The following is a 20,848-nucleotide window of genomic DNA, read 5'->3' on the forward strand; positions in this document are numbered from 1 at the left end:
AAATTGTGGCTCAGATCTGTTCCCTGGCCTGGGAACTCCATACGCTGTAGGGCAGCCAAAAAAAAAAAAAAAAAAAAAAAAATTGTGTATGTTTTTCTGAGGAGAGGACTACGGCTTTTGATCAGATGGCCAAAAAAGGGCTGTGATTCTAAAAAGGCTAAATAGTGATTCAGGCGGGAAATTTCCTGGAAATTATAAAGGTCCAGTTATTTGTCTATGAGACACAATATAATGGGCTAGACCTAAAGAACTCACTCACATATTAGAATGCATGCAAGGCCTCAAGGAGTGGTCTCCAGACCTCTTAGAAGGCTAGTTTTCAATTTCAGTCTGGGGAAGTATATTAGATACAAGGGACATTCTGAGATAATATTAACAGGGATGTGGAAAAGGTTCCCAGAAAACTTGGTCCAAAAAATAAAAATAAATTTTTAATTAAAAAAAACTTGGTCCACTAAAGCAAAGGACAAAGAAGGATCAAGACCTTTGCTTTACTCTCAAGGGGCTTACAATCTAGCAGAGGACTATTAGATATGTAATCATAAAACAAGGCAGAACCCAGTAACTCCTTTTCTTAGGGGAAGCATAAAGCACTACAGACTTCAAAGGCAACAGACAAGACAACTTTTATTTGGAGATCAAGATAGGTAACAGCACTGTAACCTTGAAGAATAAGAACCATTTACGTTAGTAGAAATGGAAAGGGAAATAAAATGTAATGAAAAGCAAAAGGGTAAAAAAAATTAAAAGGATAAAATCTAGGGAAAAAACACCAATTTCCTAATAACTACTGCCTTTATGCAAGAGCCTTCAGGAAGTTAAGGGCCTTAAAAATACTTAGGGGTCTTGAGCCAATGGTTCCCAAGCCTGTTATTAGGACATCTAGTACAAGAATGTACACAATAATCTACTCAGAACAGCAAGAAGTATGAGCCCATGGGACAAGCTAACAATGATCACATCCTATGATAGGTATACCTGCCCCCATATTGCAGCAACCAAGTCACACATGGGAAGCCAGAACCCAAAAGTAAGTTAATTTTCAAAATAATAATGTTTGCTTCCAAAACCTGCTGAAATGGGATACATGGCGAAGGCATTCCAGGCTTTATACATCTGAGTGGGTGTTACCTCTGACGTAACCATGCTAACGATTTGGGGGATGTGAAAAAGTACATTTCTGTTGAAGTTCTAATAATTATCCAGCCTCCTCAAAAATTGATAGAATTATTTTGAAACCAAAGATCAATAAATCAAAGGGTAATCCCAACTCTGACTATAAAGTAAAGAACAATTAAATGAAAGAGAGTCCGATGTTCATTCATAAGACAAACACTTCTTAAATAGCAAGCAGAAACTGGGTTAGACTGGGAACAGAAGCCAAGAACCAAAAACAACCAGAGTTCTAAGGGTTACTAGGGAAGCCAAAGAGAGAGAGTAAAGAAAAGAATTCAGATAAAACTTCTTGATATAACTAGGTTAGAGGATCCTGACCTACACTTAACACACCTCAAGTTAGGCAGAGAAGTTACCATAATGTTCTAAGGTGGACAAGTTGATGTCTACACAATAATAGTGTATCCCTATGTTTGCTGACCTGACACAAAGCAATCTTAAGTCTAATGTCTCCTCAGTACCTGAAGTAATTTCTGTCTTCACTCAAAACTGCTGTTTTGAGGATTCATTGTGAAAAGAGGCAAAACAGAGAGAGGAGACTTTCTTATAAAGACAAAAAGCACAGAAAGTCAATTCCTATGGAGAAGAGGGCATATCTATTGGGCACTACAGGGAGAAGAGTGTATACTTTTAGTTTAACTCTCTCTGGAAAAAAGGTTAATCAAACCTAATATATCCATCTGATAAGAGCACAGAGCATGCTTATCACATCATCCCTTACAGGGACTTGTTTTTTTAAACTTCATATGGTTAACTTTATTATCCATTTATCTATCAATCAAAATTCATTTAAAAATCAGCCATTTGCGACAACAGCTAAAGGAACAAAATGGTACAACTGATCTAACAAAGACTATAAGCCAATCCCCCATACATATATAGTTTCTAAATTTCAAAATGAGATTTTAACCTTTCAAATCCATAAGTTTGTATTTATGTTCCAATCCAAAATTAAGGAGTATCAGAAATTCATGGCCTATCAGACAGCTTGTAGCCACAAAGGAGAACTTGTGGCTTAACATAATCAGAAAGTACCTGCCCCCTTTTTATAATTCAGACAACTAATTTTCCTTTTTAAAAAAATTGAACAGGAGTTCCCGTCGTGGTGCAGTGGTTAACGAATCCCACTAGGAACCATGAGGTTGCGGGTTCGGTGCCTGCCCTTGCTCAGTGGGTTAACGATCCGGCGTTGCCATGAGCTGTGGTGTAGGTTGCAGACGCGGCTCGGATCCTGCGTTGCTATGGCTCTGACGTAGGCCGGCGGCTACAGCTCCGATTAGACCCCTAGCCTGGGAACCTCCATATGCCACAGGAGCGGCCCAAAGAAATAGCAAAAAAAAAAGACAAAAAAAAAAAAAAATTGAACAGAAGAATCAATAAACCCCAGTGTTTAGTCATACCACGCCTTCAAAACCAGAAGGCACACACACAGTATCTTCTAAGGACTTATGAATAAACGTAGAGCCAAGTAATTTCACTGTAGATTTTATGTTGAGTGATTTGTATGTGTTTTTTCCCCTAATCACATTCTAACTCTTGAAAGGTACCAGGTAAATCTGTTATCTACAGTAACTCTCTTAATTAAAAGAGGGGACTAATAAGATATCTGGCACTGGACTCCTGACTGTGGTAGACAAAAGGTTCACTATTTTAAAAACAAAAAACTATAGCAATGCAATCACATTAATTTTCAGTGAGACTGATTTAACATCCAAGAGGATTGTGTTACAGAGGTAACACCACCACACCCCTCCCCAGGCCCTGGAGAAAGAGAGGAGCCAAAGGAAGTATACAGAGCAGGGTGGTGGCTTGCAATCAACCTTAGCATGGGAATCAGCTTCCGGAGGGGAAGATGCAGAGGCTCTATAAACCACATCACTGTTGGGTTAATAAGGACTGGCTATTGAAAGCCTAAAATAATGTTACCCTCCTCCCATCCCCCTCCCCATCCTCAATTACTTTGAATAAGGTGCTGGCTAGAGGGAGAGCAAAAAGAGTGACAGAGACACACACAGTACCTGTTGTTGAGAATTGTAGTCAAAAAGTCCCACAGTTGCTGCTGCTGAGTCCACAGGTACCTGCGTGCCTGAATAATCAAACTGAAGAGGCTCCATGCCCACATGTTCCATGGGGTCCAAGGGGACACTCTGGGACTCCATGTTGGAGAAATCCTCCACAGGCTTGGCACCATTGGTGCTGGTCAGCTGGGCTAAGCCCTCAGAACCATTCTGGTTTGGACCCAGAAGATCCACTTCATTAGCAGAGTTCTGGCAATTACCAGGGGTACGGCTAAACAGAGAAAGTAAAGGGCATTAAACCTTATTTTAAGTGGGGAGGGACACTACAGCAACCTAAATTTAAGGACAAGGTCCTTGATACAGCTTATTACCAACAGTATTTAAAACTATTTCTAAAAAACAACCAGAGACCCTTTATAGTGCTTACACGTTATAGCCTATAAAATCACTCTTCTATTGCTGGTCTTCCCACAAGAACCCATCCCTTAAATTTACGTTAACTGCTATTAATTTACAATTCCTTTAAACAAGGGGCCCAGATTTGATGAACACTGGATGAACTGGAAAAAAAAAAAAAAAAAAAAAAACATACTGCCTGTGGCATCCATGAAAATAGAGACCCCAAAATACAGGTAGTAAAGTATGTTCCCTCTACTCTTTAAATAGAGTCAATGGACAAAGTAGTTTCTAAGGGGAAATTCCACATCTGAGAATTATTCTTTTTTTTTTTTTTCAATTTTTTTAATAGGCGAAAAAAAATTTAATGTATTTTCTAGGTACCATGGGCCAATGCTAATAAAAATGTCTCCTCTTTTCCCCTTCTATGAAACTTTTAAGAAGACCATTACAAAATAATACAAAATAAATTCACTGTCTAGGCTAAGACCCTGCGCTAAGGAGACAATTCTAAGAATTAAAAGAAATGCGAGGACGTTACTTATTATTCAAATCAGGACAACCATAACAGCAAAAAGAAGTCACTATTAATAAATATCCTGGGACACAGGTACAAACAAACACTGTCCTGGCTAATCCAAGACACATGATCACTCTACATAAAAAGATTACAGGACTATATAATTCCAATTCAGACTAATATAGAAGAATATTTTATTCTAGTCAGGGGAGTGCAGCCTGTGGCTACATTCTAAGCCTAAAAGAAATCCTATAGCTGGTACAAATTAAAGTTCTTGTCATGTTCCTTGATACACACACACCCTACCACCACACCTGCCTCAAAGTCAAATACCACACAACAGTGCCACAGGCTGCTTGAGATTTTGGATGGAGAGGCTATCCAAACTCATCTGAAAGAACTTAGGTAAGTGTTTATTACTCTGTTCCCCAAATTTCTTCCAAAAACTGTACTTCTTTACACTCACAAGATACAAAAATGAGATTAGGAAGACTAAACAAAGAACATTGTTCTACAATGACCCATAATATATTTTAATTTTGACTCTGTGGATTATTAGAATGTGTTTGTGTTTAGACACACACATATTAGCTTTAGACTAAAATTACTCAAAATTAAATTCTCTAATTACACATAACTAAGGATTTTTAAATGTTTTAAACCATATATGATCACTAAAGGTTACCAAAATAAATAAAAAATACTTGCCAAATGTGAAGACAAATAAACATAGTATCTTTTCAATATTGTGCATATTAAATTAGAGGCTAAAACCTGCAAATCAAGCATGACCAGAGATGGAATGAAAAGCATCCATAGAAGGGATATGATTAAGAACAAGTCACTTGAGCTGCATCTCTGGTTCTTCAAAATGAAGAAAATGACACCTGAGCAACCTACTTCAAAAGGAGCTTTCAAGTCTCAAGTGAAATAAGTTTTCGACTGTTTTTCCCTCTACTCTAACATGCTAGGGGTGATATGACATACTCCAATTAGTAAGCCGTGACTTCTCCCCAATATAGTAATTTGGGAGAAACTTGGAAGAACTCCCAAGGCACCTATCCCAGGCGATTTTGGTATTTGAGAATCACTGAAATGATTTTATGGAATCATTCTGCAAATTATAGTGCTCTATACAAATGCAAAGCCTATTGTTTTGGCAAAACACCAGGCATGGACAGATCTTAGAAAATCCCACCTTATCAATTAATTCACAATCTTTGTGGTATGGCCTACACTAGACCCAATTCTTTAAAAAGACACATAGGGAGGGAAAAAGAAAACTAAAAATAAAAATAAAACTAAATCAAAACATAAACCCATAGCCCCCATTCAAAAATCAGAAGTGTAAAACATACAAACCTAAAATCTTTGACGTCTGCGTCAATCCCATTCTGCACTGGTAAACCATTGGTCTTGTCCATCACATCACCCTCCTCCTTCAAATCTCCTAGCTTATCTCCATCAAACGTACCCTTGTTCTTCTTTTCACCTTTGTCGTTTTCATCACTGTCTGCATCCCTTGGGCCCTGTTTAAAAAATAGCTTCAGCTTCACTAATCATTATTAACTAGTAATAGTGGGCAGCCACTATGGACACCAAGCTACACTAGATGCTAATTAGAACAGGATAGTGCCCATGCCCTTTCAAGACATTACAATCTAATTAACAGACAACACAGAGGCAGGAACACTGCAGAATGTCTTGCCAAATGGGGGAGACAGACATACATTTATGTTACAGAGTTTAGGACAGTCTTATCAGGCCCAATATCCCACCACCCCATTTTTTTCCTTTCTACCCCAAGCCCAACCACAACTTTGTATCTCTTAGTTCTACTTCTCTCCTCTCAAATCTAACTCTACATAACAGCACGACTCCTAGTAAGCCCAGGAGTGACAGTTAAGAGCATAGTTAAAAAGTGGTAAGCCTATAAAATGAATTTCCTACTTCGCCACTGCCTATGTAAATTCAGCCCTTACTTCTGAATATTGGGCTAAGTGTGGTCTAACATTATTCCAATTCAATTACTCTGTACATTTCATCTTGGGATATATGACCTGCCAATCTGTACCACCACCACCCCAGTTCCACAATGTCTCACACTTTATTGCATCAATAATTCACCGATCATCCTTAACTTGAATTTTTTAATCCTTCAAAACATGTTACATGTAACCGTGAAATTCTCTCACAAAGAGTACTCTAAAAAGTGTTTATTGGTTGTCTTCCAGTGCCTGTCTCTTAGTAGGGAGACTTCAAGCGAGCATGTTAAGCTGAAGCATTGACACAATAGAATCTACCTCTCAACTGCTTCAAACTACAAAGATTGAAAGACTGGACCTAAAAGAACTGACATGGTGCCAAGCACACTGATGTCCTGTTTTCTAAGGAAATTCAGCCTACCTCCTCTTACCAACATCCTAAGACAAGGCCTGGACATTTAAAGCAAATGTGTCTTGGTTTCCAAAAGGAAAAGGTTTGGTATAGTGACCTGACATGGTACAGAGAGCTTTGCAAAACTAAACTGAAGGGTTAGGTAATTGTGGCTTTTGTAAAACTAAAGAGAGGTGACCTCGCTTGTCCCCAGCACAGACTTCTGCTTTAAGAAACAAACAAATACACCTGCACCAAAAGAAAGCTCCAGGTAAGAAGTAAGATCCAATCAGAACATGATGAGAGCTACTGTACAGCATTTGAGTCACCATAACCAAAATTTCACTGAGCAGGGGGGGAAATCACAAATGGAAGCTCAAGTAGCAGACACTCTGTTGTGAAGAGGTAGGCCTGTAAATGCAAAATAGATATTCTCAAAGTAGTTCTTCACCACCTCTGGCCCAGAAAGACCAGACTCAGGAATCTTCACAATCTTGGACCTTATAAATACCAGTTCAAAGCCCATTTTACTTTCAAATCATTCTTTGCTCAAAAAAGACAGAAAAAGAAAGATCTCATGGCTAATATGAATAGAGGAACATACAAGAAGGAACTGAAAAGGAATACACAATTTAAGGTTCATGTGGCAATAAGATGTAAACTATAGTTCTGGTTCTGGCAGCAAATGAGATATGACTTTCACATCTTCTAAGTGTAAGACCGTTATTGATTCAAAAGGAGTAAGTAACAGCCAATTAAGCACGGAGATCCCAAACCAGATGTGGGAATATGACAGGATTCTAAAAACAAGAAGAGCTTTCAAAATGTCCAGAGGTACAGCTCCCCCTCCCACAGAGGTAAAACTGACAGAAGCTATGTACTCATTTTCATATCCCCAGCACTGATTATAGAGTGCCAAGCAGAAGCTCAAAAACTACGACAAGGAAAACCGAAATGATCCAAAAAACCCTGCAAAACTAACTGCTAAAATAAGAAGGATCCTCCCATCATTTTTATCACCAGGCGTCCAGGAGGTGGTGATAACTCTACCTGAATTAAACACCACTAATGTTAACAATAAAAAAGTATCAGAAGATCATCCTACCAACAACACACTTAAGTGATCATCCACAACTCTATAAATCAAGTCACAGACTCAGGAAGAGCAAGTTCCACTCCAATTTTTCACAAGGAGTTCAAAAGGGCTATAGTCAAAAATGGGAAGGAAATGCAATAAAGCAACAGTAGGAAGTTTCACCGACAAGAAAGAAATCTGGGTACAGAACAGACTCACTCACCAAATGAACATTCTTCATGATCTCTCCTCAGTGACCCTTCACGAGGGCTTGCCAAAAAGCTATTCCCCTTCTGTATGCCAAATGTTCTGGCCTGAACACTCATCACTAAGCTTACATTCTCAATTATACTGCCAAGGGCTAGATTTTCAAAGATATCCCTGGAATGAGCTGGTTTTTGCCAATAGTGTATAGTCTATTATGTAAAATACAGCTACCTGGTTCTCCACTCTGAACAGTCTATTAATGCTACAGCAGAACAACAGGTTCCTTCTATTTGTTGGTGAGGGACTTCCACACTTAATCTGGATGGAATACATGGGGTATTTTCAATGTGCAGAAATTAATGAAGATGAATATTTATGACCTGTATCCTTTCATATACATGGGTCATATTTCAATAGAACGTTTTAACAATTCAGTAAATCAATAAAAGCCCTAAATTAAAATAATTGACATGAAGCCTAATTTCTGAATGACACCAAAAGCACAAAGAAAGCTATTCTGTCCAAGGTCTATTATTAAGAGAATAACAGGAGTTCCTGTTGTGGCTCAGGGGATTAAGAATCTGACATAGTGTCCGTGAGGATTCAGGTTTGATCCCTGGCCTCGCTCAGTGGGTTAAGGATCTAGCATTGCCACAAAGCTCGCAGATGCAGCTCGGATCTTGAGTTGCTGTGGCTGTGGCTGTGGCTGACAGCTATGGTTAAAATTTGACCCTAGCCCAGGAACTCCCATATGCCTTGGGGGTGACCATAAAAGGGAAAAAAAGAGATAGAGAAATACAGAACACAGGGTTTAAAATCATAAAAATTATCTCTTAGAAATCTAAAGACCCTACAGAGAGAATAAAGGTAAAAATGGGCTGATATGTTTTATGGTATTCTCAAGTTGTTTTTAGGTTTTTTTTGTTGTTTTCAAAGGCCACACTCAAGGCATATGGAAGTTCCCAGGCCAGGGACTGAACCTGAGCAGCAGCTGTGACACTGGCTCCTTTAAACCACTCCGCTGAGCCAGGGATCAAACCCACGCCTCTGCAGCAACCCAAGGCACTGCAGTCATATTCTTAACCCATTGCATCACAGCAGAAACGCCTCAAAAGTTTTTAATGTTTAAGAGAAGGTATTCATAGCCATAGGATCTTTAGGAAAATACTAACACAGACAATACAGAAACTACAGTCTATCTCAACTGCTAACACTTACTGGTATTAGTATTTACTGGACTTTGAACAGGTCATTAAACCTGAGTCTTTAGTTTTCTTGTCTATAAAACAGGGATCATTTTGTTTAAAACAGAGCAGTTATAAACATCAATAAAATGATACATATGGAAAAGTTTTATAAAGTACAAACCATTTTATACAAATGTAATATACTAGTAAAAACTATACACTGGGGCAGTATTTCCTATGTAACATTATCTATGATATTAAGATTAAAAATCTTCACTGATCCCATTTAGGGATAAATGTACAGAGCCAATCTGGCACCGCCAGAGAGACAGTCGTTTTCACAATGCAGTGTGGCTCTATGGTTGGTATTGAACATCACAATCTTTTTAAATTTTACAAATGTCTGGGCTTTCTCCCAGAGATTCTTGATTTAACTGGTCTGTAGAGGCTCCCACAAATGTTTTTAAAAGCTTTTTCTTCAAATGAGCACTCACAATTAAGTACTGTTTAAGTCCAAATTTCATCCTAAAGGCAGAAGTTAGGTTTTGCTTTTTGTCAATATTACCTAGCACATATTAAGACTAAAAAAAGTCTATTAGATAAAAGAAATAAAAACCAAAGCATTAATAGAATTCTTTTGTTGTGGGCTTCCTTAGATGACTGTTAGGCCAAAGCTATAACTCAAACAAAGGCCTCAATGAGTGCTCAAAATGCAATTGGCCAAGCCCAATCAAAATCTCTAGAATGGAGCCAAGGAGTCTAGACAGCTCAGACCCCAGATCTACACAGAGATGGAGAAATATGTTCTGTCGCTAGAAATCAAAGAACTGGGAGAGGAGCAGGCAGAGAGAAGAACCACGTACTATGGAGGTCAGAATCTATCCATTCATCCAGGTTCCTCAAAAGGCTCACATAACAGGAGGAATACTTCAGGGAATATCTATTTATTCTGAATGAAGTCAGATAAATGAGGACTTAATTTCTCCTGTTATTATTACAAGACCTCACCATAAAGCTCCATTATGACAGAGGTCATGACATTCAATGAAATTAGTAATTTTCTTCCCTTTTTTCTAAAAAGAAATCTTTTGTGTATTTGCTTGACAAACCTGACTACAGAAATGACAACATTAACTAAAATACTGGTTACCCCTGTGTACACTTCTCAGTTTTTCAAAAAATGCCCCCAAAAAAACAAAATGCCAATTTTCTTTAAAGTTCAGCAATTTATAGCCCCACTAGCAATAAAAAATTTCAAATATTAGGAGTTCCCGTAGTGGCTCAGTGGTTAACGAATCCAACCAGGAACCATGAGGTTGAGGGTTCGATCCCTGGCCTTGCTCAGTGGGTTAAGGATCTAGTGTTGCTGTGAGCTGTGGTGTAGGTCGCAGATGCGGCTCAGATCCCGCATTGCTGTGGCTGTGACATAGGCCAGTGGCTACAGCTCCAATTCGACCCCTAGCCTGGGAACCTCCATATGCCATGGGAGCGGCCCAAGAAATGGCAAAAAAAGACCAAAAAAAAAATATATATATATCAAATATTAAAAAGAATAAGTTTGAAATTAGTAGTCATTTGAATTACTTTTAAAGTAACATACTGGAATTCCCGTCATGGCACACTGGAAACAAAACCAACTAGGAACCATGAGGTTGCAGGTTCCATCCCTGGCCTCAGTGGGTTAAGGATTCAGCGATGCCGTGAGCTGTGGTGTAGGTCAAAGATGTGGCTCAAATCTGGAATTGCTGAGGCTCTGGCATAGGCTGGGGGCTAAACCTCCAATTAGACCCCTAGCCTGGGAACCTCCATATGCCACGGGTATGGCCTTAAAAAGACAAAAAGACCAAAAAATAAAAATAAAAAATTAAGTAATATATTAAATATGACCCTTTGAGAGAAACTACTAAACAAGCCAGTGTAGCATATATTATAGTAGAAAGCAATACAGCTAAACACTGAAATTAGAACAAAATTTGAATTCAAATCCCACAACTTCCCTTCTAAGCTTCATTTTCCTCATCTATAAATCCATAGGAACAACAATATCTACCTCAAAGGGTTGCTCCAGGTATTAAATAAGGCAATACATGAGTGTACAATTCCTTTTGAAAAATTCTTGGCATTCCCGCTGTGACACAGTGGGTTAAGAATCCGACGACAGCAGCTCAGGTTGCTGCAGAGGTGCAGGTTCAGTCCCTGGCCAGTTTGATCCCTGGCCCAGTGCAGTGGGTTAAAGGATCTGATGTTGCTGTGGCTGTTACAGGTCACAGCTGCGGCTCAGATTCAATCCCTGGCCCAGGAACTTCCATTCTGTGAGTGCAGCCATTAAAAATAAAAACTCTTAAAAATAATTTATCTATTTTTCCCACTGCCTTTCTTAGATACATGTACCCTCACCTCCACCCCCCTTAAAACTTCAAATTTGCCAGACATCTTATGATTTTACCTCATGACTCTAAGCATTAAACCCTCCGTCTCACTGATTTTTCTGAAATATCTGTACAGAATCAAGTCACCACGAATTACTACATTTCATCAAATCTGAGATACCATCAATTTATAGGACATACCATCATTTTATGTGATGCTAGAAAGGAAAACACTGGCAATTAAACTATATCATTTAAAAAATGCATCCCAATTTCAAAATGAAAAGTAGGAAGGTATAAGCGTTATAAACAGTGGAACATGGATATACCAGGCACTGTGTATACAACTTCCCAATTCCAAGTGTGCAAAAAAGGTTAGAAAAATGTTCCCCTCTGCTGTAGTAACCACCAGATCCAGGGGAGTTGGAAAGAGCTGAAAATCATAAAAGGTTTTCTGAAGGTTGTGGGCTTAACTTTTTATTTAGTCCATGTCTGAAAGCTTGACACTACAAAGCAGAGCACATAGATTTCTCACTCCAGGGAAGCTCAAATCTGAAGGGGTCCTAATTTGGGAGAAAAGTTTCTGAATTTGATCTATAACCTCCTGGTAATTTAAACCTCCAAGAAAATTATTTTCAGGAGTTCCCATTATGGCTCACCAGTAACAAATCTGACTAGTATGCATGAGGACACGGGTTCGATCCCTGGCCTTGATCAGTGGGTTAAGGATTCAGCGTTGCTGTGGCGTAGACCAGCAGCTGCAGGCTCTGGGAACTTCCATATGCCGCAGGTGCAGCCCTAAAAAAAAGGCAAAAAAGAAAATTATTTATCAAATTTAATGTGTATGCAAATCACCTGTGGGTCTTATCAAAACACAGGGGTTTTTATGCTTTTTAGGGCTGCACCTGCGGCATATGGAAGTTCCCAGGCCAGGGGTCAAAACAGCTGCAGCTGCCAGCCTATACCACAGCCACAGCAATGCAGGATCCGAGCCGTGTCTACAACCTACACCACAGCTCACAGCAACATCGGATCAAACCTGAATCCTCATGCATACTAGTCACGTTTGTTACCATTGAGCCACAACGGGAACTCCAACATGCAGGTTTTTAGTCAATAAGTCTGGGGTAGAATCTGAGAGCTTGCATTTCTAATAAGCTCCCATGTACTGATAATGCTACTGGCCCAAGGACTCTGTGGAGCAAAAATTTATAATAAAGCTTACAAAGCATTTCCATATACATTACATAGCCATATGAATTTGCGGGTTTTTTAACTGTCCTCCCTTTGCAAATGAGGAAATTAAGGTCCAGATGGGGACTCAAACTCCTATATTATACTGCATGAAGTTTTCCAAAAAATCAATTAAAGTAGCACTGATTACCTAAAACAAATGCAATGGAGACAAGAAAAGCAAGTCATCAAGTTCTGTGACCCAAGTGAATTGCTATGAGTGTGCATGCATCCTCCAGGTCAAAAAGCAGCCAGTATCTACAGTTAAGCAGAAAGGCCTTTCTCCAAGATATTTTCTAAAAATCCTTCTTCTTTCTTCTGCAAACTTAGGGTGGCCTTCACCCTAACTGAAGTTTACAGTGGTCTTCTCATTTCCTAGGAACCATAAACCAGAAATGTAGAAATTATGATCCACTTTTCTGACTTGCTGGGCTTCTATCTATGTGAAGATCAGCTGATATTCCAAAAGGCCAACAGCGGGGTCCTTAAATGGGCAATTTCACCCAGTGGCCTCAAAATATAGTAGTTACATGTGATTATGTAACCACTCAGAACCATGTTTGGTTTGGAGATTTGGGGGGGGGGGGAGTGGGAGGAGGAGATACAGGGACCTATCTTCTTTCCAGGAATAAGTAAAGGATACAAAAAGAAAATAAATTAAAAGACTTGACTCTGACTTACTAGTATTCTGAGTTTTTCTGTTATTGTGAAAACTGCTACCCTGAAGTTTCTGATTCACAAGTGGAGTATTACCAAAAATTTATGGTGGGTACTGAGAACAAAACACTGCTGTTGGATTCTTATATCAGCCTGTAAGTACTCTTACCACAGAAGCCAAAAATGACTAAACTGAGTCCACTTGTACAATTAAAATGAACTTAAGGAAGGCTCAGGAAAGCTAAACAGAGTTAAACACCTTCATTCAAGCTATAACCATGAAACACCCTTACTGAAGATAGAAAACCACTGTAGAGTAAGTAATTAGTTCTAAACAACTTTAACTGAAAAGTTCATCAGGAGTTCCCGTGGTGACGCAGTGGAAAGGAATCCAACTAGGAACCATGAGGTTGAGGGTTCAATCCCTGACCTCACTCAGTGGGTTAAGGATCCGGTGTTGCCATGAGATGCGGTGTAGGTCGCAGACGCAGCTTGGATCTGGCGTTTCTGTGGCTCTGGAGTAGGCTGGTGGCAACAGCTCTGATTAGACCCCTATTCTGGGAACCTCCATATGCCGCAGGGGCAGCCCTAAAAAGACAAGACGGAAAAAAAAAAAAAAAAAAGTAAGAAAGAAAAGTTCATCAGAGTCTGGATTATCTATTGTATGTATCTGAGAAAGGCCCTTTACTACTTGATCTGGGGCCTACATTATGCCATCAGAGATGATGTTTTCAGCTCTCAGGGGATTAAAACACGGCTTACTGGAGATAATACTGGTACAATCACCCTGAAAAGAAAAACAACTGAGTGTTCTGACCCGTAAACCACCAATTACTACTCTCTAGAAGAATTATCTATGAGAAACAGATATTCTGTCTTCCTTGGCCTCTGAACTCATCAGCACTCTGAATGACAAACTATCGCCTCTTTCAAGAAGATGCACGTACACTATGACAAACAAAAAGTGATTCAGGTTTCGATGACCAGAGCTTTGTTCAAAAGTCACCCTAATCAACAAAGAGCAAAGCCAAGAGAAGTATAAGATCAGCAGGATATAGCCAAAAAGCCAATAAAGCAATTCACTAATCCTCCAGTTCTCCATCCACCAAAAAACTGGATGTGCCATTCTGGTGGTTTAATGTTCCTGATCAATTCTTTTGTATCACCGTTTAGGTCCAACTCAAATCAAAATATGACATAATATTTCACATTACCCATAACCTTCCTTCTTAGAAGTTGAAACACAGACCTGGAGAATTTTCACTTATCTTTATGCAAACCTCAGACGCTCAGTACAGTATCTACTTTTTTGAGAGTTCAATTTTCTGACCTCTATCCTGAGGTCTTAATTTCCTCTGGAGATAGTACTATAAAAGAGCTATATATCACTAGCCTCACAAGACAATTAACAATAGAAGCCACCTTTACACAACTGAATACAAGACACTGAATACAAAAGATACAGCTCTGTCAGAGATTAATGAAATAACTGTTTAAAAAGATAAAAACAAGCAAAAGTAATGTCAGCCCCAGCATTTCATCTTTCTCCTATTTCTAATTATTTTTCTGCTTTCTACAAACTTCACAGTAACCCAGGGATATGCCTCATGATTAATACCAAAGGAAAAGCTGGTCACACACTTGACAAAGAATTCATGGCAAAAGTTATACAGGTTCCAAAATAACAGCTTACCGACACTCGACACTAACTTTTCTCCTATAGTAAGTAACTAAAAGTCAGAAGCAGAAGACAGGAGGCAGTACTTTCTCTAAGGAATCTGCACTCTTGAGATGAGCAAAGTGGGTAAGAAAAAGAGGTGAGCTGGGGTAAATTGAAAGAACAGAAGAAGTAACACCATTCTTCCCAAGGACAACAGACAAATGATCACTTTGCCTGATCCCACTCCTCATATCCAAAACGTAGGTCTTATTCTTCCCAAGTAGCCTCACAAAAAGGTTTAGTCTTTTCCAATCTGATCTACAAGCCACTAAACCTGCCCTATGTCTTTGCAAGGTCAAAAGACCCAGAAGTAATCAGGTTAGCTTTGCAACAGCTAGTATGCAAGACCCAAGACAAAAGCCCCAGTTTAGTCCGTTGAGCTACTAAAGGTTATTATAAAAACAAAAAACCCTATTCTGGCTAAATTCCTCAAACCAAACTTCTAGGTGTGGAGCTGGGAGAAATCCACACCAGCCTCTTAAGTTCATTCCCCCACCCCTTTTTTTGATGGAATTAAAAGCTTCAGCCACATGTCAAGTGTCAGTGTCAGCTGAAACATCATCTTTGACAAGCCTAAAATAAAGCTAACTCCATGTGGCCTCTAGTTACTTTGGATGCCACCAGTTTTCTTCCTGCCAACCAAGTCAACAATCATTCATTTAATGTCCACATACATATTAAAGTATTCAACTTGACACCTTAGAAGACCATACCAAAAATGTACTACTGTGACCCCAAACAAGTTTAAGTGGAACTGGGAAAACAGGACCAAGCCTCTGATACCTAGCAACAGATGTCTGACAATAAAAATACTGACAACAAATGCTATCTGATAAAAAATGTAAAAGGCAAAATTATTAATATGATTTAGGGGAAAGAAGGTCTCTTAAATGATTGCCAACAGGTAGTGTTAGCTCAAAAAGACTTCAGAGAGAAAGGGCTCTGAAAAGGTACAAGCTGAGTCAGGAGAAAAGGAAGAAAGATAGATTCAGAATGCCTTTCATGGCCTTCCTAGCTGACTTAGAATATGAAACCAGTCACAGAATACAAAATGAAGAAGACTCAAACAGAAATGCATCTTAAGACTTCTAGATCTAGAAAGTTAACAGTGTAAGAAAGAACTAGTTTTGAGAAAGGCTATCAAAGACGCTTGAGGAAAACTGCTTAAGACTCAAAAAGAGAAGAGGCTATAGACAGAAGCTGCTTTGGCTACAATTTTGCATCAGAGAGGTCAATGGCAATGAATCTAAAAAAAAACTGTAACCCAGAATTAACATCCTGGGTTAATAATTAATATCCTGACAGGCTGGATATAAGAAGCAAAGCTATTCGAAGAGGGCCAAAAGATCATTCCATAATTAAAGCCTAGCTAGCAAAAACAAGAATGACCTCATATACCTGATCCATTTTAAGGATCCTCAGCTACTGGCAAATCACTGCTCTCCTTATTGACATCCCACCTTCAGCTTTGTGTACATTCCGTCTCTTTTCATTTTTGTTTTAAATTTAAAAATAGTGTTCTCTGGTAGACCAATGAACTGAGATCTAGATTTCAGTTCTCACCTCACATTAGTATCAGTGAGTCCCCCCAAAACATCATTTCTCTACTTTTAAAAAGTTTAGTTTACATTTCCTGCTGTGTCTGCTGAGATCTAATTGCAATAAAAGTGTTTTTAAAAACCCTGCAATTAGTGCTGTGCATATCTAAGGAAACTAAACAGGCATGTTTTGCTTTAGGGGTGGGGGTTGGGGGGGAGGGAGGGAGAGAGAGAGAGAGAGAGAGAGAGAGATAGGAACAAGTTCCTCAAACCAACTTACAAATCCTCCTTTTCTTAGACAGGAATCGCCCGGGGATGAGCTCAACACATACTCCACCATGCTAACGCCTAGTCCCCCACTCTCCGACCGTGGGGACAGTACAGAATTGACCTCACTGTTCACATGGAAACTCTGACCAGGTCTTCTCTGCACCATGATTGGCTGGGAAACTGAATGATCTACAAAAAAGATACACAAGCATGATACAGTGCAGCCAAAGGCTCAAACAAATTATGAGTGATGACTCATGGATAAACCAATGACTGGGAATCAAGAAACCTGCCATGGTCAGTTGAGCCAAAACCTCCTATTGTGTTTTCCCTAAGTATAATACTGGACATAAGCTAAGGCAACGGAACACATCCCTCATATACCCAGGATAGCAGAGCAGTACAGCAGTTCACATAACTAACTGGTTTATCTAGCTAAGTGGATAAATTAACGTTTACCCCTTTCAAGTAAGCAGGATTTCTTCTTTAATATATTTTATTGGTAATGTTACTAAAACAAAATGTGATTTTACTGCCCTTTTTAAAAACAACCTAATGTAATTTGATGTTTTCTGATGACCACTGTCATCTGAGGTTCCATTATTACACTGTGCTGTAAACACAGCACATCAGCTTTTGAATTTTCTATTCCCTTCCTCCCTATCATCTGTCATTTCTTTCTGCTGTCAACGTATTTGCCTCAACAAGCTCTCCCATCCCTCTCTTCAGGAGTAGTCTGTCAGAAGAGCATCCATGCCCAGTGACTTATCTGGCCCCAACTACATTTACAGATCACCCCATATTCGGGAAGAGAAAGAAACATGAACTTCAAATGGCAGGCATGGATTTTCTAATTCCAAGTATGCTGACAGCAGTATAGAACAAGAAATTACAGCTGAAATTATGGTCATTTTCAAATAAGACCATTCCCCTGTAGCTAGCACTTCAATAAAATTGAAGATCTGATTTCGTGTTAATTATGTTTTAATAAATTACATCATATAAGCTCCTTCATGGCAATTATACTACAGGACAGGACACTGCTTGACATGCTTATGTCACTGATGTAAAATTCATGACTTGCCAATTTGCTGAGGAAAGGAGCTCTAAAACAGGCATAAATCACAGTACAGATGCTAGATCTAGATTACCTGATGTTCCCCAGGCACTGTCTCGCCATTGATCACCCAGGAATATTCCTTTTGGTCCATCTTTGCTGGATTCATCTGTTTCCCAAAACTTTTTACCTGGCAAGAGCTGCTGCAAATTAAAAATAATAGATGCTTTTAAAGAATTCATAAAGGATGAAAGTACAGCAGTCAACACTTTCTTTTAGACAAGGGTACTGAAGATGCTCACGTGCCCTGAAGGTCTTTAATCACAGTGTTCTGACTACATAGATTGTGGTCAGAGCACTACTACATCTTTGGTAAAGGTCACAAAGAGGCCTAAGGCAAGGGGGGCTACAGATCAACCCATCACAATAGAGACTCAGATTAAATATCTAGAATTATTCACTTACTCTACACCAAGATTTTTAAAGGAGGGAGGGGGACTCATAGTTGACCTACTAAGTGCTCGCTAAGAGGATTCTTACTGAAAAAGAAAAGTACCTACAACTACTAAAATGCTTCTTCTGCCTACATGTGTATGAACTGACCCTACAAAGTTACTCAAGCTGGGACATGAACTCAGACCCCAGCTAAGGAAGACTAGAGGCAAAATTCACCTCCTTCATACACAGATTATTTAACCAACACACTTTCAACACCACAATGAAAAAACTAAAAACAAACCAAAAAACAAAAACAAACTTCCCAACCACAAAATTAACTACTCCAGGATTCTGGAAAGACAGAACAGCTAATCCTCCACTACTAGAAGGAAAATGAAACTTTCAAAACCTCAGTTAATTTTAAGAATACTTAATAACGCCATTAAAGAGACTTCACAAAACCTTCCACATTTCATAGAAATGCAGGCATCATGAGCCCTTCCTGTACGAGGACTATAAATCAGCTTCAACCAAAGAAATGCAAACTACCCTTCGAGTAAAACAGAGTACAGTAATTTCGCACAAGATCAAAGCATTAGTGACCACGGTTACAAAATAAATTTCCACTAGAATCCCATCACTTTTCATTCTGGTCATCAGCTTTATTCACTAAAATGTACCTCTTACTTCTAATTATGTTTTCATTTCAGTTGCTGCTAGTCATACAAGAAACTCAAAAGTCCGAACACAGTATAATCACTGCTTTTGAGCATAAAAGACTGCATAGAGAGCTGGACTTCTCAGAGGACAGAATAAAAAACCAGAAAGCCCAAAACATTTGCTCTCCTCCTCAACAAATAAAGGTTTACCTTTACTTATTTATAATCTATAACCCAATGAGGAGAAGTATCTTAACCTTCCCTCACTAAAACGAATCTCAGCTTTCCAAATCTAAATTCTAGGTTTCTCAGCATAAATTTATTCTAGCTCTATAAAACTATCTGGTAGACATGGGTTACTATCCGGACCAAAGCAGTTTCCCACATACTTTTCAGACCCTATCTGTTATTTTCTAGTCCAACGAGATCACGAAAAAAGGCACGTTTTGGTCTGACATTTAACTGCACAGCTGCAATGGTTTATTTGAAGATGAGCAGCTATAAGCAGCCAATTCCCAGTATGCCTCTAGGGTTCATTCTCTGAGACAAACAAGGACACAACTAGTACGTTAACCTGAGAGGATGGGAGGGGACAGGGAGGGAGAGCCAGACCATAGCTAAGCAGTGGAGTCAAGAAGCCCTGAACTAGACAACTCTGATGTGTCCTAGGACAAATTATAGGACTGCCCTGGGCCTCATTCTCTTTGTACTGATGAAGGAAATACTTTTCGGGTTGCTGTGATTAGAGATATTGTTGATGTGTACCTAATACAATGCCCACCATAAAGGAGATTCTCAATAATTGTATTCAGTGGCATGATACCAAGGCTGTAAACCACAGAAGGGACAATGAAAACTAATGTGAACTACTCAAGCACAACTCAAGACTTCTTATTTTTAAACTTATTTTTCTCCTCTTAATCTCAAGAACACCCTCTCATAAGATTACAATTTCTTTCCCTATTGGTTGTACCCTTTCCAACTAACATTCTAATTTTTCTCCTTTATTTTGCAGAGAATGTGAACAAACCAAGGTCTGCATTAACTTCTCCTCACTTGTTGGTTAACCCTGCACCAGAAAAAAAAAAAATGTCACACAAGGGACACCTCACTTGTTGGTTAACTTTAGTCTCCATTCATTGGAAAGAGAGCAAAGGTAATCAAATATATTCATTATGGTACTCATCCCTCTCAACACAAACTTGGATATCTTTACTCAAAACTCAAGCTTCTACAAGTACAAGCCTCCATGTGCAAACACAGTCTGTCTGTAATTTGTCAAAATGCTTACTGAAAGCAGCAGCCCCGGAAGTCAAGGTTTCAACAATGACTTCTGAGATCCTGTCATCTTTCACTGTAGTTTGTCAGGCTGTCATAACATGCAAAGCCAACAAAAGCAGGTACACATATAAGCAGGGCTGTTTCCAAGCCAAATTTTTCCAAAAGTAAACAATAAAGCAGAAAGGTACCAAAAAGTGGAGCCTGAACTTCATAGTAATAAATGCACCAAGTCTCAAAGAAATCCCCCAAGGGGGATCGATTCCAGCAATCTCCTTGGATTGCTCAAGTCCCTTATATAAAATGAGGTAGCTGCTCAAGTCCCTTATATAAAATGAGGTAGTGCAAAGCATACATTACACACCAAATAATTCAAGACCCTAGTCAGATGCCAAGAGGCAACTGTGTCTCCAACTATAGACAATATATGTAAATATAAATGCTAAAGAGATGCTAGGGAACAGCCTCAAAAGTAATAAAACTCCATATGCTTTGGGAAAGTAGCAGCAAGATCGATTAGCTACTATCAATGAAAAGAGCAGGGACTGAAAAGGCAAGTCTCCAAGTGATAAAGAAAAAGGAGGTGAGAGAAGGTGGTAGAAAGCCAACCAATTCTGGGAGAAAAGCTATGGCGAAACCTATGGTTTGCTAGAGTGCTCTGCAAAATGGAAGGA

At 39.1% G+C, this 20,848-nt stretch overlaps 1 protein-coding gene across 33 annotated transcripts in view; it reads right to left on the reverse strand.

Annotated features, from left to right (window-relative positions):
* PUM1 (pumilio RNA binding family member 1) overlaps positions 1-20,848 on the reverse strand; it is a 141,096-nt gene that overhangs the window by 65,693 nt on the left and 54,555 nt on the right. For 23 of the 33 annotated variants that reach the window (XM_021095736.1, XM_021095734.1, XM_021095751.1 and 20 more), the window contains exons 4-7: positions 17,894-18,002; positions 16,753-16,931; positions 5,473-5,639; positions 3,195-3,465 (exon numbers count right to left, since the gene is read on the reverse strand). In XM_021095736.1, coding sequence (XP_020951395.1) covers positions 3,195-3,465; positions 5,473-5,639; positions 16,753-16,931; positions 17,894-18,002 — 726 coding nt within the window. The remainder of the gene's footprint in view (positions 1-3,194; positions 3,466-5,472; positions 5,640-16,752; positions 16,932-17,893; positions 18,003-20,848) is intronic. The other 10 variants (XM_013999086.2, XM_021095755.1, XM_021095766.1 and 7 more) reach the window with 3 other exon arrangements.

The sequence above is a fragment of the Sus scrofa genome, chromosome 6 (assembly GCF_000003025.6).
Source record: "Sus scrofa isolate TJ Tabasco breed Duroc chromosome 6, Sscrofa11.1, whole genome shotgun sequence".
Lineage (NCBI taxonomy): Eukaryota > Metazoa > Chordata > Mammalia > Artiodactyla > Suidae > Sus > Sus scrofa.